General features: G+C 41.5%; 1 protein-coding gene across 7 annotated transcripts in view; it reads left to right on the top strand.

Annotated features, from left to right (window-relative positions):
• The window catches only part of DYNC1I1 (dynein cytoplasmic 1 intermediate chain 1), a 199,740-nt gene that overhangs the window by 145,748 nt on the left and 30,934 nt on the right, over positions 1-23,058 (top strand). For all 7 annotated transcript variants that reach the window (XM_052801851.1, XM_052801870.1, XM_052801841.1 and 4 more), the window contains 4 exons: positions 2,301-2,447; positions 6,670-6,783; positions 9,578-9,711; positions 12,402-12,546. In XM_052801851.1, coding sequence (XP_052657811.1) covers positions 2,301-2,447; positions 6,670-6,783; positions 9,578-9,711; positions 12,402-12,546 — 540 coding nt within the window. The remainder of the gene's footprint in view (positions 1-2,300; positions 2,448-6,669; positions 6,784-9,577; positions 9,712-12,401; positions 12,547-23,058) is intronic.

Below are 23,058 nucleotides of genomic sequence, written 5' to 3'. Positions count from 1 at the left end.
AGCTGTACTATTTTAAAATCATCTGGCTATTTCACTTCATGTAAGAATATCTGTCAGTTTAGTTATAAGGAATGAGAGGGGTTGATTAAAACAACTCATGAAGCCATTAAACAAAGAGATAAAATGTAGAACATGTGCTGTAGGGTCGTTTTAATTATAATGTATGGGGGATCTGTGGAAACCGGATGGCAGCTGTATTTGAGCCCCTCTTAGCAGTACCAAAGTCCTGTTACTCAGAGGTGGGTTTTCTTATCTGTAAAGCTAATAGGTCCTTTGGAAATGGTGTTTGGAAGCTAACTTTTGTTGCTACAACTGACCATAGTGTAATTACTATGCTCAAGCGGTTAGATAGATGTGGACTAAAATAGGCAATTATGTATACTAATCAGCTAGTCATTAGATACTAGACTATATAACATCAGAGAAAAGTATGCAAAAGCTTTAGTCAAGAAGGGAAGGGGTCAGAGATGTCAAGTGAACAGCCATGAGAATCTGGAGAGAATGGTGAAGAAAAAAGGTAGTGGCAGATTATTTAATTGTCTTGGCAATCTTATTAGGTCAAAAAAACAGTATTGAATATACTGCTGTATGCTGTAAGTAGAAACTAAGATAATTTAGCATATAATCTGGCTTTAAACAATGGATATCAGGCAGCCACATGAATTCAGTAAAAACTATTCAAACTTCACATTTTGCTTTATTCTTATTAACCTAGTTATAGACATCAAGAGTTAGCATAATTAATTCTAGCCCTATCAGAAGAGGTTTTAAATCTGTGGTGTAAGAGTTCAAACAAGTCTCTAGTCACTAGAAATCAGGATAAGGAGCAGTAAGGAAAGAAAACAACACATCTGCCCATGTCAAAGTTTTTACAATTCCATCCACTCCTGCCAGAGACAGGGTCGTCAGCTAGGTAGACATTGAGTCTAGTTCAGCTTGGCAGCTCCTACGTTCCCAATTCAACAGAGTTTGCTTAAATGTCTGCAATGCTTTTTATGCAACTGAAATACGGCAATTTAGTTAACCCTTTGTCATTGAGTAAAATGGGTTTACACATAGGAACATCACCACTTCAAAATATCCAGTCATTAAACTGTAACAAAGATTTGTTACCAAAACTCATTGGAAACAGCCAGAAAATGAATTTTTAAGAATGTGACCACTAACAGTGAATTTAACTTTCTGACTATAATGACTGCAGCAGTTCAAGTCTTGCTCTGTTGCTTGTAAGCATCACTAGAACTGCCCATGAAAAAATGACATTTGCTTCTCTTTGCAAACTGTCTTTATTCGTATGTTCCTTTATCAGGAAATTATATGAATGCTGTAACTTTTGCTTTCCAATTTGCATAAAACAAAGACATAACATCCAGGATCAATTATATAAAAACGGGAAATAATTCCTTACAAAGAGGATGGAGGACTTGAAGGAGTTACAGCTTGTTGCTCTTGGCTGTAGCTTGGCATGTGAAGGTTCTGGGGATTGTTCCCTTGAGGACTTCAGATGTTGTATGTTATTTTAAAGAGACTGGAAGGTGGTAGTTGGGATAGATACCCATCTCCATACTGGCTTGTGGGGCACTCTACCAGATAGCCAGGGTAACCATTACACCAGTCTGGCTCCTCAGCATCCCCAGGTAAAGAAAATGTACAAAGGCAACTCAGCTGTCATTAAAATGAGGAAAAACTAATTTCTGCTCAAACAGTGTAAGAGAAAGTGTGATTCCCTCTGCTATTAGAAGAGGACCTCTCTAGCAGAGAAATCAGTCATTGATCCAATGATGAGACACAGCTTGTCAGCTGATGCTCTCAAGGCAGTGCACCTTGAGGTGAACTTCGGAGGGTCTCTCACAAACTCACCTCAAATTGTCTGAGAGTTAAAAGCTAGAGGAGCAGCAAGGGAAGAGCTCTCCCTGATGGGAAATCATGGGCCAGGATGCCAACCTCTGTTGGGTTGGCATCTGGTTACTTAAAGTTCTCACTTTTGGAAATGAAATTAAGCACTTTCCCATCGCTGTCAGGGAGAGGTTACCTCAGGTGTTTAGCATCATGCGAAGACTTATCCTGTGGTGCATATTTTCACTAGGACCAATGGAACCACACATTTTAGGGTCAAAATTAGCCCTTTGCATCTGTCCTATTGGCTTTAGCAGAATTGCTGGTGTGCAAGGAATATGAACTGAGCTCATACAGTGATTTCTAAAATACAAAATGCTAATGACAATATCCTTCCTTAAGGAGAGAATTGAAGATGACTGACCATGTTACCCTTCTCTTTTTCTCTACCTGTTTTACTCCAGTCCTCCGTGATGTCTGTCTGTTTTGCCCGCTTTCACCCAAACCTGGTTGTTGGTGGAACATACTCTGGCCAAATTGTCTTGTGGGATAATCGCAGTCACAGGCGCACTCCGGTTCAAAGAACTCCCTTATCTGCTGCTGCTCACACGGTAAGGATAAAAATCACCTCCTTTCCTTAGAGGAAAAGGTCAGCGGGGAAGTGGAGCTGTCTAATTGTGTCTACAATGCTGTTTGCCACACAGATGAAGACAGTGTGGCCCTTGAAGGGAAAGAAATAGATAAGAGAGATGTACCAGCACCTCCTGTAAGTGCTTAACCATCACACTTTGTAGGTCGGGTCAGGAGATTATCCTCCTTTCCAAGGAAGAGGGCAGGATCAATTACAACACTTGAGTGAGGTGCCTTTGTGGCAGCACAGTGGGACTGTGACTCTTGCTCTCCATTGCCTGTAAAGACAGCCAGGTCACTATAGGGACTGTGTGTCTGTCAGACCAGCATGGCAGGCAATTTGAATCATTTACTGCTGTCTTGTTGTACATTAATTTCTCTTTTGAACCAGATTAGGCACCTGTGGTTGTCTCAGTGGAGTCCTGCAAGTAGAGACTGGTGCCCTTGAAGAGAGTGGGGCAGTTTGCTTCTGTTTTCCAATACAGCAATACATAAATGCCTGTCATGGTCTCCTACTCCAGACAGGGCCATAGGGCAGAGCTTGCACAGTGAGGGGGAGTTTGTTTCGATAAAATGATGTGGAAGAGCATTTTGCTGACACAACATATACCTGCAGATATAGTGATGGTGGCACAGGGCTCTGGTGATGTCTGGGAGATATATAGGCAGAGCAGTAGCACGAAATGCCTGAGAAGGAAGAGAGTTTCTCTGTGATATAAAGATGATGTCTGTGCTAGAAGACTCTCTTACATTACAAAGTACTCATATTGTGCTGGAGGAAGAGACAAGCCTGGATTGCCTGCTAAAGTGTCCTCACTCTGCTATGGCGCTGACCTCCAGTCCATCCTGCACTAAGATGTTGTGCATTCTTGAGTTCTCCTCTTCCAGAGTTTGGGCTCAGGCAGCCTTTTCATAAGAGCTGGAAGGTGTATTCTGTGGATAAATATATCTCATCTTGGTAGTGGGCTTGGGACCATTCCTGAGTGGGAAGCAGAAAAGAAAATACAGGCTGTAAAGGAGGAGAAAAATGTAATAGTATGATACAGTAATGCAGAAAAATGCAGATTTCCTGAAACATAAGAAACTGAACTACATAAAGCACTCTGAGAGATAAGATAATAATCTTGTTCTAGCAGAGGGAAGGATCAGACAAAGTGATAGGTCTTTTGCACCTCCAGCTTTTACAATTCTGCGATTCTTATCTTTGGAATTTGCAGATCAAGGTTCAGCTTTTAGTTGACTGTGACAACATAATCCCTGGAGTTAAAAGACAACTCTAGAAGCCATGCCAGGTGAATTAATGAAAAAGATTCAGCATGGGGCCAGTATTATGATGGCAAGTCTCTTATATTAAAAAATGACAGGTGTGCACAGGCTCGCTTAGTGGGCCAGGCAGCACAAATATTGTTCCCTAAATTTCCACTATCACGAATGTTGATGTAATAATCTAATGATCTGTGCCATGGGTTGCAACTTCAACATTGCTTTTCATTTCCCTAATGTTTTTGTTCATTTTGTCGCCAGTAATGTTCAATCTGCATGAAAAGAAACAGTCTCTCCTGGAAGTGCAATTTAGAGATGTAGCAGACCAGAAAACTAGTGGCAAGAAGCTGACTATCACTGAAAATTGAACAACTGGCACTCCAAATCTAGTGGAAAAGAAAAGATTAATGGGAAGTAATTTGTTTACACTCAAAAAACATTTAAGACGAAATTGTTCCTCCTGGAATTATATATTAAACTAGTTTTATCATTGCAATAGAACAATATGTGATGTTTTGCTTTTGACAAATATAAATAAATTACTTTCAGTTGTGGATGGGCACTTTATGTGCTGTCATGGATTGGTATAAATAAGTGTTTACACAGTCTAACATGAGGAAGCATGATGTTTTTAAGGAGTGATCAGATTTTACAATAAAAGAGTGCTTATTTTATGTTCATATATAGGAATCACATAAACTGTAAACGAAGTCTTGGTTGCAAAAGGCTGGCTTGAATCCTAGCTGCTAAGAAAAAAAAAAGGATTAAACTGACAACTCTACTGTAGCAATGTTACTTTGCGTACTGCTAGATACCTGAGCTGAATAGTAATCTTTTAATTTGAACTTATGCCATATGTGAAAAAGGGATTTTTCTCTTTTCTTTCTCCCACTTTGTTTATTTGAAACAGATAGAGTGTGTTGTTATCACTGACTTAAACCTTCCTGAAGTTTAGTATCACTGATTGCTGCCTGGATTCACCAGGAAAGAGAGTTCTACCCACAGCTTACTCACTAATTTCCTTTCACACCCACCACACATCTGCACTTGGGACAACAGAAAATTTTAATTAAGACAAAACCTTTTTGCATGATGATTTCATTTCCAAAATAAATAAAAGCAAGCTGGCAGCGACCCTTTGAAAGGAAGGAGCCTGTTAAGACTTTCTGTTACGTACAGTTGGTTGTCTTTTTCATCCATTTTCCTTACGTCTTTTCATTTCTGCTGTGAGTTTTATTGTGCATGAAATTGATGACTGATAGCCCTGATTAAAGCCAGACCTGGCACACTGAGGTGCTGCTGGAAAGACATGGCTCACTCTCCCCCCCCCCCAAATATTCTAGATACTCAACTGCTTGCTTTAGCTTCCTCCCACCCACTCTGTCCCTGTCTGTTTGGACTACTGGAAGTCAAACACCCATGAAAAAATAGGTCTATTCTTATTTCACACATCAGTATTTGCTAATCATGCTTAGCACTGGGGTCATTAGCTCTCACTAAGCAGCAAGAAGGTCCATCATATGAGGATAATAGCAGGAGACACATGTGAGGGACAGATTGGGGTCCATTTGATGATCTAAGGGAAGCCAGGTGCCTGACAATCTTGAGAGAAAGAGAAGAATCAGCATCAGAATAGACCTTGCAAATTACTGGTGCATACAGGTGGCCTCCAAGCACAAGGTACTATTTCAGCAGCAATTGCTGAGTCCATCTTCAGTGTGTGCACACACACACACTGTGCCTTCAGATGCTGCCCTTTTTGCACTTAGGGAGGGGGCATTTACTGGGCCCGCTCAGGTATCGAACCTGAGAGCTAGCCAGTGCTCTGAAGATTTCTGCCTTTCCCTACTGACTGGGTAGGTGACCTGCAGCTGGATCTTAAAGTAGTCTAAAATAAGTGGTAGTTCTGGCATTCCTTTCAGCAGGAGCAAATGCTAGGTTTCTAACCCTACATGGAGTTGGCTTAGAAGCTCTATAGGGATCTCTTGTAAGTTGGTCCTAATTTTCATTAAATAAGGAAAGTTTTAGTGAAAAGTATTTTTTCTTCCTGGAGATGCAGGTCTTCTATTCATCAGCAAAAGAGGCAGAGAAATACAATTTTTCTTTGCTTGACTTGTGTATATGTCTTACCCTTCATTCAGCAGATTCACTTGTACTGGTCAAAGGAAATTAAATCTTATTGTTCAGTCTGACTGATTTTTCACTTTGGAGATTGCTGAACTTGAACCATGCCTCATGTGTCACCATCAGATCTCAGGTGACTCTTTAGGCTCAAAATGTTACCAGGTTCCTTGGAAAAGGAATAGGCCAAGTTTCATTATTGCATATTAAGTGGAATTCAGCCTCCATGGAAAGACTATGCTATGGTGAACCAGGTGTAACACCCTAAATTTAGTCACTCTACATTGACAATGACAGATTTTGAAAGGTATATTGGCCAGTGCTGGAGAACGCTGATGGACTTGTTCATGTTTTTCAACCGGAGTACATTTGCAAATATTTAGCATGCAAGCCAAATTCTGGAAAAGTTCAAGTTTTAGGCAGCTGTTTTCTTGAATAAAGTTTTCATTTTGATTCCATTTGGACAATTTACCTCTTTCTGCCGGTTATTTTCAGTGTCAAAAGCCATCAGTAGAATGATACATATCCCTGTGGGTGAAATCTCATCCACATAATTCAGTATTTTCACAGCATTACTCAGCTGTGTTGGTTTATTATGAGGAAAATGAAACTTTGAAAACATTTCCACCTCCATAACGTGCCTCTTAAAATTTAAACGTAAAAAAAAAAAAAATCCTATCTGGCAAAAGCTAAGTCCTGTATTCTCCAGGTATTATGTGACTACTTGATTGTTCTTTAAAATAACATATGAGACATGAGAAATTTGTTTGTGAAGAAGTGAGAATGGCTCTCTGATTTCCAGTGTTAATGTGTTTTCAGCATCCTGTGTATTGTGTGAATGTAGTTGGAACACAGAATGCGCACAATCTCATCACCGTCTCTACGGATGGCAAAATGTGCTCCTGGAGCCTGGACATGCTCTCAACTCCACAGGTGGGTTTGTTTTCACCTATACAGGGAAAAAAAGCACCTTCGGTAGAGCAGGATACCTGCTTAATGGAACATAGCTCCTAAAAGCCAAAACCTCACGTCCTATACAAACTAAAACCAATGGATGCACTTGAAAGAGTACAGCTTGCTTCCAGCAGTCTCTGCTAAGAGCCAAAACCCATTTCCTTTACCACAAATCATGTAATTATTGTAATACGTTAATACATAGGTCAGTTTCAAGTGAAAATGAAATAATCCATTTTAAAGCACGGTAATTACAGAAGTCGCCTGTGGTATAAATTGTACTTACTCTACAGCATTGTTTAACAAATATGGACTAGATCGCACTGCTGCTGAACACACCCTAGGCACTACGGGTTTCCAAGGCACACAGTGAGAAAGCTTACTTTGCTGCCTGCCTTCAGTAGCCAAAGAAACAAACAATGCAAATCAGAAGTTTGAGAACTAATTTCCCCCCTCTGGAATGTTTGCTACTATTGTCTTCCGCCCCCCTCCCCCCCTTCTTTGTATCAGGAATGAAAGAAAACCCAGGAAAATTGTCCAAACCACTAGTGATTATAATAATGGAAACTAAACAAAGAATCTGATGCTGAAAAAGGTCTATGGAAAGCATCTTTTAAGTGTTATCTTCTGGAGTAGTACATTTTCTATTCCAATCCATCACTCGGTTTTTATACATAATTTCTTAGAAAAAAAAAATTTAATATCATTTTTGCTAAGCATCATGGGATCTGATCTTGTCTCAAAATGCTGTGTAGAAACTCCTCTTAATGATTCAATTAACCATCCATTAATCATGCATTAATGTGCAATTACTATCAAATCATTTGCTTTTCAGTGTTGACACAAGAGGTGGGACTCCTCTATCCTAACCTTAGCCACCTAAAAGTTAGGTCTGTGTCAAGTCTAAGCTAGTAATTTGAGTTCCCTTTACAGTTTATGTAGAGAAAGACTGGGCACTTCTGGAGGACGACTCCTGCTATCCCAGTGTGAAATATTATTTCAGATACCCACCGTGGGGTACAGAACTGTCAAATCCTAGGATGGAAGGGGCTTCTGGAAGTCATCCCATCTACTCCCCTACTCAAAGTGAGGCCAACTTCAAAGTTAGATCATGTTGTTCGCTCATCTAAGGCAACAGTATGGGTCTGATAGTTGTGTCCTGGGACTATAAGAAACCAATACTCTTCTGGAATAGAAGTGGAGGCATCTAAAATGGCCCAGATGTTTATGTTTAGGCACCTGAATCCCTTCCCCAGTTTTTCACTTAAACATCAAGAAGATAAATCCCACCCTTATGTATTCACTTACTGGAATACTAAATTTTGAAGCAGACATTTGTGAACATCTCATTTCCAGTACTTCATCACTCAGATGGAATTTTCCTGCTCCAAAACTGGCTTTCAACAAGGATAGGAACACACCCCACATTACACTGAAGTTTGGCGCATGGCTTTTGGTGATCTGGAAAAGAAAGGCACAGGACTTGATGTCAAGCTACATGCCACAGCTTTAAATTGGGAGGAGTAGAGTGTTGCTGATGTGTGTCAGTCTGAAACTTTCTGAAGACACAGATCCAGAACACTCTTGTACAGCCACGGTGTAGGTGCTGGGAGGAGAGAGTCCACCGCAGTATCTGGCTGCTTCTCCACACAGACACTAAATGATGATCTCACCCCAGAAGATTTTCACAGAAATATATGGTCCACAGGTGCTCTGCCAATGCATTTTCCAGGTCTTGTTTTGCCTTTTTAATAGAATCAAATGTATTTCAAAGAAAAGTATAAACCAAGCAAAAGTATTTCTCTATGGATTTGCAGCCCTCTCCTCTCACAGGGATGCCCGTTTTCTTTAGCTACGGCAAAAAGCCCTCCTGAGAAAAACGCTACAGGCTTTGGCCCTAGAAGAATAGCAGCTTAGACATTTTAAACACAGAAAACATACCCGCTTAAATAGCTAAAAATGAAAATTGCTAAATCATTCAGCCCCTTTGTGGATTCTTGGGTTACACCATTTAGGCTGAACAACCAGAAAGTTTTGCAAAATCTGCTCAAAGTGTGCGCATCTTGCAACAGCCAGAAACTGTTCATGCTGGTTGTACTTGCAATAGCAAAAATGGGCATGCTGATTTACTTTGAAATATAGCTACCAAATGAAGAAAGAAATATGCTTGCTGGTTTGTAGCTTGATGGTGGAGTCTAGAGGGAGTGTTTATGGTTACCTCAGAAAATCCCTGAAAAGCAATGCTTAGAATGGTGGTAGTGACAGGACCCCAACTTTTAAATTTTGTTCTGCAAAGGGACAATTGGCACAGTCTGATAAATGCCTCAGGTGCACACAATATTACATGTTTCCTGACAAACAATTGATTTCAAAAATGTTTGTAAATAGAAGGGTATTGCATGTTTTATTAGAGCCTGGGGCTGGCAAGTGTAACCATTAAGGTATTACCTTTAGTTTCTGCACCATTAGATTTTAAATTCTCACCTGTCATCTCTGCCTGATTTAAGATATTGTAGCAAAGACTAGTGCCTTCCAGCTGCTCTCAAACGTGTGACAGACAGCGGCAGGGATGGCAGGAGCAGTGCATCCTAGTTTGTGACATTGCATCTTCTCACAATGTCCTATGTAGAAACCGAAGTCCTGCAGCTGGGTCAAATGATTTCTTCTTCCCCTCCTGCTACCCTGTGTAACCTTTAGAAAATAATTAGAAAAAAACCCCAACAGCCAAACAAAAGGATGATCACAGAATAATAATGAAGACCTGTTTTGGTAGGAGAGCATGGAGCTGGTGTACAATAAGTCCAAACCAGTGGCGGTTACAGGAATGGCTTTCCCAACTGGAGATGTCAATAACTTTGTCGTTGGCAGTGAAGAGGGAACAGTCTACACAGCCTGTCGTCATGGAAGGTGATGTTCAGCATTTTGTACTTAAATAACATTGTGTACCTGCATTGGTGTGAGGTAGCCAAGTGTGTGGAGAGTGTTTCATGTTTTTTCTCTTGGATCAATGGTGTCTGTACTGTTCTTCGCTTGACTAGGACAGGAGTCACCTGACTTTGAGCATCTATGCTACAGCCTGTTATACTGGGGTAGTTGCCCCAGGATCCCTGCGTAGTTGGTGGGAAGCAACGACTGCTCTTAGGGTTTTATTTCCTTTACCTTTTTCAGACATCTGCCTGAAGAAGAGATGACTAGGACCTCAGAAATGCCTCTTTCTCACCCATGAGGTGAGACGGAGGTCTAGACAGCTAGCTGAGATGTAGGTATCTATGTCTGGGCAGGTTGATTCAGGCCCTAGGAGACAGTTTTGTTGCAGGGTAATCAGGCCTAAACCACTCATAAGAGATGGTAATCCGCTTTATTTTTTACCATCCTCAGGTCCATCTTCAGTCTCCACAGGGATATATCAGAGAAAAGCCACCATGGACACATATGCATGTGAGAAACAGAGCACGCATGTCCCAGTGCACAGCCATCCAGCGCTGGGTATTCCCGCACAGCGCTGCCCGCTGTGTCTGTGCAGCCAGGCTAGAGACTGAGCCCTCCTGGCCCCTGCTCTCAGAGGGCAGTTTGGACCCTCCAGGAGGGCAAGAGGGTTTTGTGGTACAGCCAGGAGCCATGCCACACCGTTTGCCCCCAGGCTGCCACCTTGTTTATTTGCTAACACAGATGTAGCCACAGTGTGCCACACGGGTACACAAGCTCTGGCTGACCCGCTCCCAGGACTGGTACTCTGTGCTCTCTCACACATGGTGGTCATATCCCTTCCTTGCATAACCCAGGCTGTAGTTTAATACTGCAAGTTCCTTATTTTGCACCCTGTAAATCTGCAGGATTTTAGCATCCGCCGATAGCTTCTAGTAGTAGTTTCATCCTCTGGGATGCTTGAAAGGCTTTTGTAAAGAACAAACTTTTTTCACTGATAGATTTACAGCTCACCCCCACACTTGCAGAATATTTGCAATATTCTCTGAATTAGTATTTTCATATTCTGTGTTTCTGTTGACCAAATAGACATGGATACACTGGTTTAAGATTGTAAGGCTTCTATTGGACATTCCTAATGTTGTATAAATACTGTTTTACATATATTTTGTTCAATATAATTTTTATTTTAAAGTACCTTCATTTTAGCCTGACTGCTGACAGTATTGCGAAATTGTGTATATTTAGACATTGTACTGATAGGCTGTGTGGCGGCTGATGGTTTGAATTAGTCTTAGGCTGCTAGGATAAATGAAGCATGCCCAAGGGCATTTCTCACTTCTGATCTTTCAGACATGCCTGGTTTGTTCTTCACAAGAGAAGGAAGGTGCCATATCCTCTTGTTAGCCCACCCTTTTAGCAAACCTTCTGCTGACCATCGACAAATGCACTCCTTTTCTGCTCCTGCCTGTCTTTCCTAGAGCTTTTTGCTATCATTCCCATTTTATTTCCAGAGGCTCCTGTGTCCTTCAGCCCAGCACAGTGGAGAGCCATATGTTATTCTTGAAGCAGCTGTGTCAAAGCACAGCAGATACACAAGGTGTTCTCAGTGCTCCAGAACTCCCCTTATGCAGCCAACTACATGGTAGACAGATAGGCATAAAATAAGAGGTGTGCTTTATACCCGGCACTGCAGAGGCACTGCAGAACTCAGTCCCTGCTCCAGCACATGCTGCAGGGTCTGGCAGGAGAGCCTAAGTGAGGCCACACTGCCATGGTCAACAGGAGAGGTGAGGGGACACCATGCTAGCAATATGAGGGACCAATTTCCTCCAGTGCAGCTCCTCATCTCTTTGGGTATGCTGTATTCACACTGGCACAGAGGTGGCAGCCTTGTCAGAGCTGTGGCTATTTTTATGTATTTTCTTCCACTAGCAATTTTTCTATAATGTAACTAAAAGGGTAATTTCATGATTCCCCTGCACTGACACACATGATTCCCTGCACAGCATTGACAACTGATCTGGTGTCATTTGCTTCCAGGAAAAAGAAAACTGTGCACATTCTCTCTTACACAGCATTGTATTTTTCCTTCCTAATAGCTATTCTAGCCTCAAGCCGATGAAATGCACATCTCCCCTTGTTCAAAGTAATGACTGTATGATACCTGATGACAGGAACAGTTCCTTCACTTTTTGTGAAAAAGGATTTGCTTCCTAGTGACCTGACTGATGCTGTGGAAAGTTATTTTAGATATTTAAGAGAAAAAGAATTGCTCATGATAAGTCATTAACATATTTGCATTTTTATTTTAATGTTATTCCTTGTGATAATGGCTTAGTCAGAGGCATAAGCTATAGTATAATTATAATTTAGAATTATTTTATAATTATATGTAAATGTTATTTCAAGCTACAGTAGTAGACAGCGTACGTAAAAGTAAGTAAGGCAAGTCTTCAGAAGTAAGAAAAAGTCTCCCTGTGCTGGATCCTAAGCATTAATTGTGCCCACAGGAGTAAACCTCTGCAGGCAAAGGCCTTACTGAAAGGAGAGAGATTTACAGATTAAATGGAACTTTAAAAGGAAACAGGAACCTAAGAGTACAGAAAAACGATGTTAAATCACCAGATGTTAAATCATTCTCTGAATGCAAATGTCTGTTCTTCCTGCAGTAAAGCTGGCATTGGTGAAATTTTTGAAGGCCACCAAGGACCCGTCACAGGAATCAATTGTCACATGGCAGTGGGTCCAATTGACTTTTCCCATCTCTTTGTCACATCATCATTTGACTGGACAGTCAAGTTGTGGACCACAAAGGTGAGAAATCCGAGCTGGGGTGGGATGGGTAATGCTACTTGTGAAAATGCCGTTGTCAGAAATATTTCAATATTTTCTATATCAAGCCCTAAGAATCAATTAATTGAAAGGCTGTGCTTAGAATAGGCATAGTGATAAAATTGTAAGTAAAATATATACCTAGTGTAACTGTGTCAACCATATTTGCCCTGGAGCGTACCATGCTCTTTAAAGGTAGCTTCAGCTGGCCTGCACTTCAGTATTAACCCTAGTGCTGAGCAATTTCACTAGGCAAGGAGATTAGGATATCTTGTACTGCAAGTCATCAAACAATCCATCCAGCACTCCCTGTGCAGGCTAACTTGCAAGGCTAGGAGTATGCACCATGGTGGTGCAGCAGCAGGAACACTTTCTTCTGATGAAGCAACAGGGGAAGCACACGTATGACTTAATGCAATCAATATCACTTGTGAAATTCATTGCTGTATGAGGTTGTGGTAGCCAAAAAGTATAAATTGTCCCAGTGACATTAGACACTGATGGCTGGAAGCAGGGAGGAAATACATGCTGGAACTTAACACTCATGACCACCATGGATCTGTTGCTGACTACTCTATGGACTTGTCCCCATGACCTCTTACAGGGAGAGCACTATGAACAGCAGAAATTAATAGACAGTCCTGTGAAGCTTTGAAACCCCAACACCCCATAGAACTGTATGGATATAGAGTAATGACAGCATGAGTGAAAACTGTGGGACAGACTAAACAGACCAACCTGTTTCATTGCACAGGCTGAGTAAAACAGGAGAATGAGAGGTAAAATCCTAATTGTATAAGTCATCTAAACAGTTATTTTTGCCATACACCAGAGTAGAGAACTGCCTTCCAAATGCCAGGCTTTTGTCTTAACCGTGTTTTTATGCCTGCATTTGATTCACATCTTGAGCTGCACCCGGCAGAGTTCCAGTACTGGAAGCTGACTCCAGTCAGGAAGTATCTCAGTGTGTGTTCCTCCAAGACATCAGGGCTTGGAGATGCTAGGACAGAGGCACAGCAAATGTAAATACAAAAGTGATCAGAAGGGCTTATGTGACAGCCTTGTGCTGGAAACAGAAGCACGGTTACCTAGATAATCACTTGAATCAGCTTCCACAGTAGCTTCACAATGCATTTGTTAATGGCCTGCTCCAATGTGCATGCTAATTAACAGGTATCTTTTCCTGATCAACAGTGACCACAGCTGACAGTTTTGTCTTGAGTGTTATATTTTAGGAAACTCATTATAAGAAAGGTGCATGATTTACCTAATTCACATGTAACCATATACATCTGTGGATCCAGCCTTAACCAATGCAGAAGTGGTCCAGGGGAGTGGTCATGGGCAGGCTGGAATGGGTCTGGGATGGGTCCTAGGTGGTAAACATTAGAAAGGGCTGCAGGATAACCAAGTGATGGAGAGCTTACGTGTTAGCTGGTTGGGGCTAGCTAGGCTGTTTGGTGTCTGAGGTAAGGGAGTCCTGGACAGCAGTAACTGGTGGCAAGGGAATATTGAAGGGTTGAAGTTGAAGCTGAGTAAGGGGAAAAGAATTTGTGAGGACTGGGGGGAAAGATGAAAGTCAGGTACTGAATTCCAAACATACATGTCCAGAAAAGTCTGGGATGAGTATCTGACCCTCAGCTTGAGGTTGAATATGGCAATAAGGGTCTCATCCATCTGCAGCTTAAATGAAATTATATTAAGGGATAATAAGGCCTGGTTTTTTTATTTTAAACTCCTAGGATTTTAGAAGTTAGCAGTAACACTAACACAGTATATTTTGGCCACAAAGACACTGCATTTAGCAGTAGACGGTTATCTTTGTGGAAGAATTCAGTGCCAAAATGGTTAGGTCAGGTTCTGTTCAATACACAATCAGTTTTCAAAGAATCAAACCATTTAAATTTCTAATATCTATCAAGCTGTAGCTCATCTGGCAAGAGGGGCTTCCTGAGAAAGCTGTCTGACCTAGCTGATGTGAGCTGTGACGTGCATGTGACACACCACAGCACCACCCAGAGCTGGAAGCTGTGTCGCTGTATTGGATCGCTTGCTTTCTTCTGGAGCAGGTTTGAGCAGCAGCAGCCCCAGGCTGCCAGCCACTGCCCTGTGAAGACATCCTCTGAGACACTAGACAAGTTCTTAAACTGTGATGAATGTTTTCTTTTTCTTCCAATTTGACTCTGGCAGAAGTTTCCTTCCATAGTGCCTGGATAACTCTCTTGGCTGGAGCTATTAGATATTTAGGGCTCTCTTTGTTCAGTTCCCATAGTCAGGGCCTGCTCAATCAGTGGGCTTTGAATAAACCCATCAGCACATTTGATTCTTTGAAAAAAATAGTGGATTGATAGGAAGCATTGAGTGATACTGCTGGTTTATGAAAGTTTACTCAGAATTGTTTTATTCCTTTGGTTTCTTATTTGTAAATTTAATCTATCAGCGTCCAATGCCATATTGCTTTCCCGCTTCTACCAGTGTTGTCTACTTAATCCTGTGCACATTATACTCTTTGGTCATGAAATTCAATTCCTTTCTGTTTCACAGATTCAGAGTCAATGTCCAATTGTAAAGTGAACCATGAAAGCTCTGTGTTTATATTGTCTATTGATGTTGTGTAGCACCCTGGGGTGCTTACGAGAAAGGCACTTTCATAGCAGGCATTTGACTGATGGATTGAAAGCACCATCTCCCTTAAAAACTCTGGCTTGACATTTTATAATCCGTTTTTGTGGTTAACACATTTTCTCTCCAAAGGCAGTTCAACCAGGTGACTGAGAATAAGGTTTTCACTAACGGAAGAATGAAGGTTTTGTAGATAACACTAATACAAGGTTCACATTATCACCCATCACATTAGCCAATAATTAGATCCCTGGGTGAATAGTAAGCAAGCAGAAGTAACAGGAAAAGAAAAGGAATTTGCAAAGGTATATAGTCACTTGATAGCCAGGGCATTACCTGGTTCCTGATGAAGTCAATAGGGCTTTCAACTTGAATTCATGCTACACCATGTGAGCAAGTCTTGGATGCAGAGCTGTCAAAGGGAAGTCCTGATGTGAAGTGTCTGCGCAGCATTGCCCTTAATTAGGTATTGTCTGTATGATGCTTTGAAGAGGCAAAGCGCTAAGTGGAAATGCTAAGTGTTGTTAATTAATTAAGCACTAATCCTCATGAACGAATAGCATGAGGTTAAATAATGAAATGTAAGTATTGTTATTATTACAGCAATTGCTGTTTGGAGTGCGAATTTTTAGATATTGTGTCAAGGGACAGGAGCTAGCTTGGAATTGTTAAAGTGTAGCAAAACAAGCTAGTTTCAGCTAAAGCCTAGGAGATGGCTTGTTTCTGCTGAGGTAGTTAATAAAGGTCTGGATAGAGAGCTGGATTTCGTTAGCTCTTTCATCCTAAGCTGGTCTCCTTTATCTCCTATCCTTATTGAGGCGAGGTGCTAATGACTGTTTTTCTCGTCTTGCATTTATGCCTAGGTCATGCTTAGATGGGCAGCTGACTAGAAAAGAGATTGGAATAGCTGTAACAGCATTGCTGTATCCCCATCTATGCTTACCTCCCTCTTTGCCCAATGTTAAGTAATGGTAGTGAGTGCCATAATCAGAAGGAGAGACAGAGGTGAGCAGACTGGTAGTAGGACCACCACATAACCATTAGCAAGGACTAATTGAGCCAGAGGACATGTGTGCCTTCAGTGACAGACTACCTACTTTTTTGACCATGCTCAGTTTTGCCTTACTAGCATGTGCATCAATGGTAGCTCCTTCCTAGTCCCTCTCCTTTGTCTTCTCTTTCGTATGCTCTTCACATGCTGCTCTTCTCTTTTGGTGTCCTGTGTTGTTCCAGTCTGCAGGCTGTTGTGATTTTTGAGAAACCACATTTTAAACAGCAAAAATTCACATTTCTATGCTATGTGCCTTCACGTACATTTCTGTACCTTCACTATCTTATGCCCATCTCTTTGCTGATTATCTTGGTATGACCCAAGATACAAGACTCCTGGAGTAAATTATTTTACCTTCCACTTTCATACCTTCCTATCAGCATATAACTTCAAATGCCACTGGTTTTAATTTGATCTAGAGGTTGAACACCATCTCCTCAGAGGTCAAGCTGAAGCCTATCACTAGAACAATGCAAAGAAGCAGGTGGTGGTGTTGCTAAAGACAGGTACCTCTATCCCCCCAGTCCCCTCCCCCAAAAGCCTGACTGATAGGATCTGATAGGATCAACTTGATAGACCAAACTTACTGTGATGGAAAATGGTGTAGCAGAATGAATCAGAGCATTACATGATTGTGTGGATCAGTCACCAAGAAAACAATGCACTCACAAATGGGCAATTTTTAAAGTTTACTAAAATAACAGGGTCGGGTCATCACTTTTTTTAAGATTAAGAACTTACTATTTTTTACATTACAAATACCATGTATCAAGGTATCTGGCTACTGGCTCAGATTTTTCTCTGGTATAATTTCAATCACATTAAGTGGGTGAGTGAGAGCCTCTTGTGTTATAGATAGCATTGCCTGAAGTTAAAGATCCAAATAGAAATGTAGTCAAACGTAGTCATGATAACAGGACAGTAAACTTAGTGAACTATTACAACAACTTGGTGAATTCTCCCTCATGAAAATTGTTTTAACTGTAATTGGAAGTGCTGGAGTGAATGACTTGATTTAGTGAAGTCCCGTGGCAGGTGATTAGAGTGGATCACAGATTAGAGACACTGATGTTAGTGGTTAATGGTATAAAGCATTCCCCTGCCTTACGGAAGATGTTCCTATTCCAGTGAATATACAGTTATTTATGAAGAGTGTAGGAGCTCCATGAGAGTATCCTGTAAGCCAGCGGTTTGGGCACCAGGCCACGCTGCAAAGGTGTCTTCCCTAAGGGGAGGAAGTGCTGTGATCATCTTGCCATTTTGCTCTGAGCTGTATCTTGTGCCTATGAACAACTCTGGTTTCACTGAAAGTAGGATCTTCTCAGACTAAAGCTTTGATTTTAAGGTGCTGATGCTTCCTGATGAAAACCAGTTTTGTCCACTTGGGGCCAGCCCTACTTCTCCAGTTTGAAACAGGATCAGACAGGTCTCCAACAGCGAAATGGACTGGTGAAATGCAGAGGTTACTCATGTACCTTATCTCAGATACACTTAAGTGTAGATGAGAGCTGGACTTAGTGAAATTTAGAAAGTATCACTACTTTCAGTCTTGAACCTGTTCATTCTTGATGTTATTTTCTAAGCTTTTTTAAATCCTTTGGGCCATATTCAGTCTTCTCACATTAGCACATGAGGCATTTTAGATGACTCTTACTGCATATGAAGTTGGATCCTCCTGGATCCTCTACTATTTAGGGCTTCCATACTTTGGTTTCTTATGCAGCCACTGGAAAGAAGTAATTGCAATGCATACATTAGGTATCTTCTGGAGGTACCACCATTACTTCTTCCCACCACCAACTATACAGGAGCCCAAGTCTGGCAGATAATCAGTTGTTGTAGCTTTTGATGGCTTTCTTGCATCTGGACAGCCTCAGGTCATATCTAAACTGGCAGATGCGGCAGCACTTCTGAGCTCCTGGGTCTGTCTTCTTATTCTGGCTTCTCCCAAATAACTACCAGGAAGCAATCAGCCTCTTTACCCATGCCACACACAGACAGCTATACCTTGATTCTGCAGCCAGAAAAGCTAAGATACAAGCAGAAGAAAGCCAGGGTGTGCTCTGACCAGATGCTAAATCAAACTATAGGGGTGTCAGGACCTCTGGCTTTCTGCACCTACCACCCCACTGAATCTGGATGCAATCTGCATCTGTCTCTAGTGCCATGGTGGGTGATCTCAAAAGGGCCCAGAGAGTTTAGGGAGGCTAATAAGAAATAATATCAAGAAGAAAAAGAGGAAAAGAAACAATATACTGTGAGGGAGACCAAAACTAGTCTATTTTGGGGGTAAATGGACTGAATACAGACAGTTCTCCCTGTTTTCTTCTCTCTGTGGAATCCTTTACTACTCCTCTCTCCCATTGATTCTGGTGGGGCTCAAATGTCTATCTTGGGATGATTTCACTCCTCTTATTTTGGATACCTGGCTAGAATGGTCCCCCTCACTGCTGCATCACAACACGGAGCTCCTTCTTGACTCTGCTCATAGGGCAATCACCTTCCTTTGACAACACTCCATTTCCAGCACAGGCTTTTCTCTTTGATAAAAGCAATTAAAATGATTAATCTGATTAATCACTGTCCAAATGCTAATTTTATCTGATTATAGGGAAAGACAAAGGGTGATAAAATAGCATGCTGGATTTCATGGAAACAGTCTCTCTGTGGTGCGAGTTCAGAATTTTGAGTTTTGTCCAAAAACAAGGCAATGAATGAATTTGCTTCAGAGCTCACTTTCTGTCAAAAGGCCAAGCTGACTTGGGGAAGAGGGTGGAGTTGCCTGTTCAGACAGGATTTTTTTAGTTTTTGCCCTTTACCTCTGGAGCCAGAGGTCTGGCTCTCATCCAGCTGTACAAAAAAGAAGATTATGGTATTTTCTAGGTAATTTTAAAGAGCAAAACCAAAGTGAAGTCAGGTGGCTTGAAATCAGCCCCAAGTTCTTCACATTAAATGTTTCTCATGATTTTGGTTTTCGGTGTAGCCATATTTGAAAAGTGATAGGAAAATATTCTTCAGCTGGCCAACATACTTCATTTACTCAGGCAAACCATGCTTCTCCTTTGTGAAACATTTTGTGAAGAATGGCACACACACACATAAAAATAAAAGTCATCTAAAATACTGAGGCTATTCTGAAAAACTCAGTGGGCTAAACTCTATTTCAGAAAACCCTAACATAAATCCAGCTGTAGCAATGAAAGCTTTATTTGCACATGGAAAGCAGAATTGGATTTCAGGAGCTCATATAATCTGTACAAAACAAAGTCATCATTCCTTTTTCCCCTGAAATCAAAATGCAAACCTCCCACTGACTGTTCTGTTGCAGAATTATGCTGGAGGATCAGGCTCACATGTAATAGTGAAACATTTCAGGAAAATTATCAATATATAAAACCCAGGACTTCTTCCCTAATGGAAATTTTCTCCCACCTGCTTCATGCAGCCATCATTTCCCTGCTACGTGAGAGACTTTTGTTATCAGTAAAAAAAAGGAACGGTATTCAAAATCCTACAAGATGGACTTCTCTTCAATAATAATTAGCCTCAAAATCATTGCTTGCTGACCCATGAAAGCTCTGCCGGCATCCTGGTGGCAGCAGCTACAAATACTAATCTTGACTCTTCAGCAGACGGTGCTGTAACATCAGGCTGTGTCAGCCGTCCTGCAGTGTTGCCCATGCTCCTGCCTGCACTTCCTGGCAGCTGAACTGCAGCAGCAGAGTCGCTTGCAAGCCTGGTAATTCGCCAAGTCCACATGCAATGCCAGGCCGGGTACCCTGTGATGAAGCAGCATTTTCCATTAAAAAGAAAAATTTAATTTTCAGGGGCCTCATACTGAATGTTCCTGTCAGAATCACAGGGGTGGGAAACAACCCCCTGAAACCACAGCTACATTATCCCACTCCCCTCCTCGCCTCGCAATTTGAGCTGAACTACCTCTTTTTAACAAATTGAGGCCCAAAGCAGGGAGACCAGTCCCATTGACTCCAACAGGAGTAGGCTCAGGACCTAAGTGCATGCCACTGCTTCTCCTGCATGACAGGAGAGCACTAGCACAGCGATCCAGCTTCTGCCAAAGCATCCCACTCACTCTCCAGCTCTGCTTTCTGATCCCACCTATGTGGGATATAAACAGGGAGTGACGACTGGAGGTAGAAGACCGCATCCACCCTTCTTCAGTGTTTCACTCTGTGTTCAGTGTTTCCTCTGACCAGGATTTGGCAATTCTTCCATCAGCCTAGGAAAACCATACCTCACTAGTATTTCTCAGCAAGTCACCCAAGTGCTTCTCTGAAAAGATCCAGGAATATAGTAATACACAGTCAGGAGTATGAGCTACAGAAACTGTGAAACAGTTTGCCAGGTAGGGACAATAAGACCTTCTATAGTGTTTTGAGCTTCTTAAAAGAAGAAATTGAGCCATCTTGAGAAGTAGGTAGAAATTCCAAAGGAAAATGACAGTATTTCTGAAGAAATCTCATGACTGAAATGCATAGTTAGTAACATAGGAAGAAGTGCTGGCTTGCTTAAAGCATGTTTTAAATAAAAGGTGGAAAACTTGATTAACATTTAGCAATGAAGTCAGCAGTCTGAGGAAATACAGAACAAATGGCAAATACCTGTACAGACCTCTCCACTGTTGCCAGCCACACTGCATCCAGCTTGATGTGGGCGAGTGGAGCAGAAGGTATTAAACCTCAAGCAGTGGAAACCTGTAGGCACAACTCTCACAAGTGTGGAGTAAGAGGGTCTCCAGACTGGGAATGAAACTGGATGAGCTAAAACGCAGAAACAACCATACACCAGCCTGGCCAATAGGAACTGGGGAGAAAAGTGAGCTGGGGAACACTGACCTCCCTGGTGCCTCACTATAACCCAGTGTGCCTCACTATAACCCAGTGTGCATATTAGCTTCTTCATATAAAATATTTCTTAAGCCTGTTTTGTAGAGTTTCAAGGCCTTACATAGCTTCTGATGTTTGTAAAGTTCATCTGTGTCAAGAAAATATCTTATCATTAATTCATTTAAATTTACATTAGACATCAAGTAATACACATTTATATTAAACTAACTGAAAATAGTTCCTCAGCTAATAATGCAGTGGTGAAGAGGAATGCCATGCTTTCTGCCTTTTGCCTTCAGAAGATAAAAAGGTCTTTTTCCATTGAGTTAGTGGAAAGGCAGAGTAGAAGAGAACAACTGAAGTCTAGCAGCACAGCCTGAATGTGTCGCACCTCTGCAGAGGACTTAGAACAGTTAAGGAGGGTTAACCACATCAGCAGTTTATCTGTCCGTATAGCTTCCAGGCTACCTCCACAGACCCCGAAAGCTCTGCTCTTTGACTTTCTGATGCTCCTAAAAGTCAGGTGATATCTGACTTCCCAAGTTCTTTTTTTTTTCCTCCATACCACAGTATTAGACATTAAGATTGGTTCTCATTAAAACCGCCTGTGCCACCCATCAAACCTTTTTTCCTTTGCTTCCTTCTTGTATGCTCACCCATGATGCTTTGACTTGGAAGGAAACCACAAAAATGTAATCATCATGTTATCTCCAGACTTGGTCTGCTCTCATAACCCCTTTCCTTTCGGTCTCACCCTTTTCCCCTCCTCCATCTATAATAATTCCCACATGTTTATGCAAAAATATTGGACTTTCTTTTATTTTTGGCAATTAAGAGAGGCAACAGTTTCAGCATCTCTGCAAGAACAATCATTTCTGAAAGTCAACAGTTTTCTGCCTTGACTGTCTGCAACTTTTAGGATGCCAAAAAACCAATCAACATAGTAATACTACAGTATTTAAGTAAAACAGGGCTGTGAAGACTGTATGGATCATTTCCACTCTCATTTCTTCCCCCCTGTTGCTACTGCATCTAAAAATGAAGCCTGTTACCCTTGCCCAAAAATGCAGTTTAGACTTGATTCAGTGACCTAATAATCATCTGACAGTGAGATGGCACAACATGTACACAGGTCATAGCCCAGTGAAATGTCCATTTTGCCCCAGAGGCTCATTGTGATTCAGCACTGAATCTGACTGCCAGAAGGAATTTAAAGACTGGTAAAGGAGCTAATACTCATGTAACTCAATTTAGGGCACCTCAGTTAGCCAGTGACATTGAGTGGCTAATGCTGAAGTGCATAAACATTCCCCTTTTGCTTTCCCATTGCCATCCTTCAAGGTCTGGCTAGTCCTGGGAAAGGTGGAGCAGACTGCAAGTTGTGAGTTGTATAGTATCAGGGTCTGTGGGATAATGATACCCTTTGGGGAGAATGCAGACAGGCTTTGCTGAGCCATCAGGGATGTACTTGTAACTAGTGCCTCTGATTTATGGCATCTTGTAACAGTTCCTGCGATCGCTGTACCTTTTAAAAGCTAGCATAACCTGAGCTAAGTCAAGTTCCATAAGTATAGTATTAAAGTAGGAACTATTGGATTATCCTAAATTTTCAGAACTATTAGAAAACAGATTTGGGAGAAACATGGTAGTCCAGAACTGGCAAAATTCCCATGGAGATCAATCAGTCTGAATAAAAAACAGGGCCTCTTTAACTCTCATACAAATGGAGAACATGAAGGCTTACAAGAGTAGTAGAGCCTTATACACAGCGGAGGACTTATTCCCCACCACAAGAGGTATGCACAAGTAACCCCAAACAGCTAACAGCTGGTGTCCCAGGAAGCAGATGGTTAAAGGAGGAAAGGTCAAGACTGAAGTAAAGCCAACTGGAGGAGTATTTGCCTCGAAATTCCCAGTGGCTTTTAGTTTCTGCTTACACTATCCGCATCTTTTGGGTTGGCCTGGCTAACTGGC

Source organism: Harpia harpyja, chromosome 1 (genome assembly GCF_026419915.1).
Source record: "Harpia harpyja isolate bHarHar1 chromosome 1, bHarHar1 primary haplotype, whole genome shotgun sequence".
Taxonomy (NCBI): Eukaryota; Metazoa; Chordata; class Aves; order Accipitriformes; family Accipitridae; genus Harpia; species Harpia harpyja.
The sequence above is the reverse complement of the archived record's forward strand: the minus strand, read 5'-3'. Positions and strand labels throughout refer to the sequence as shown.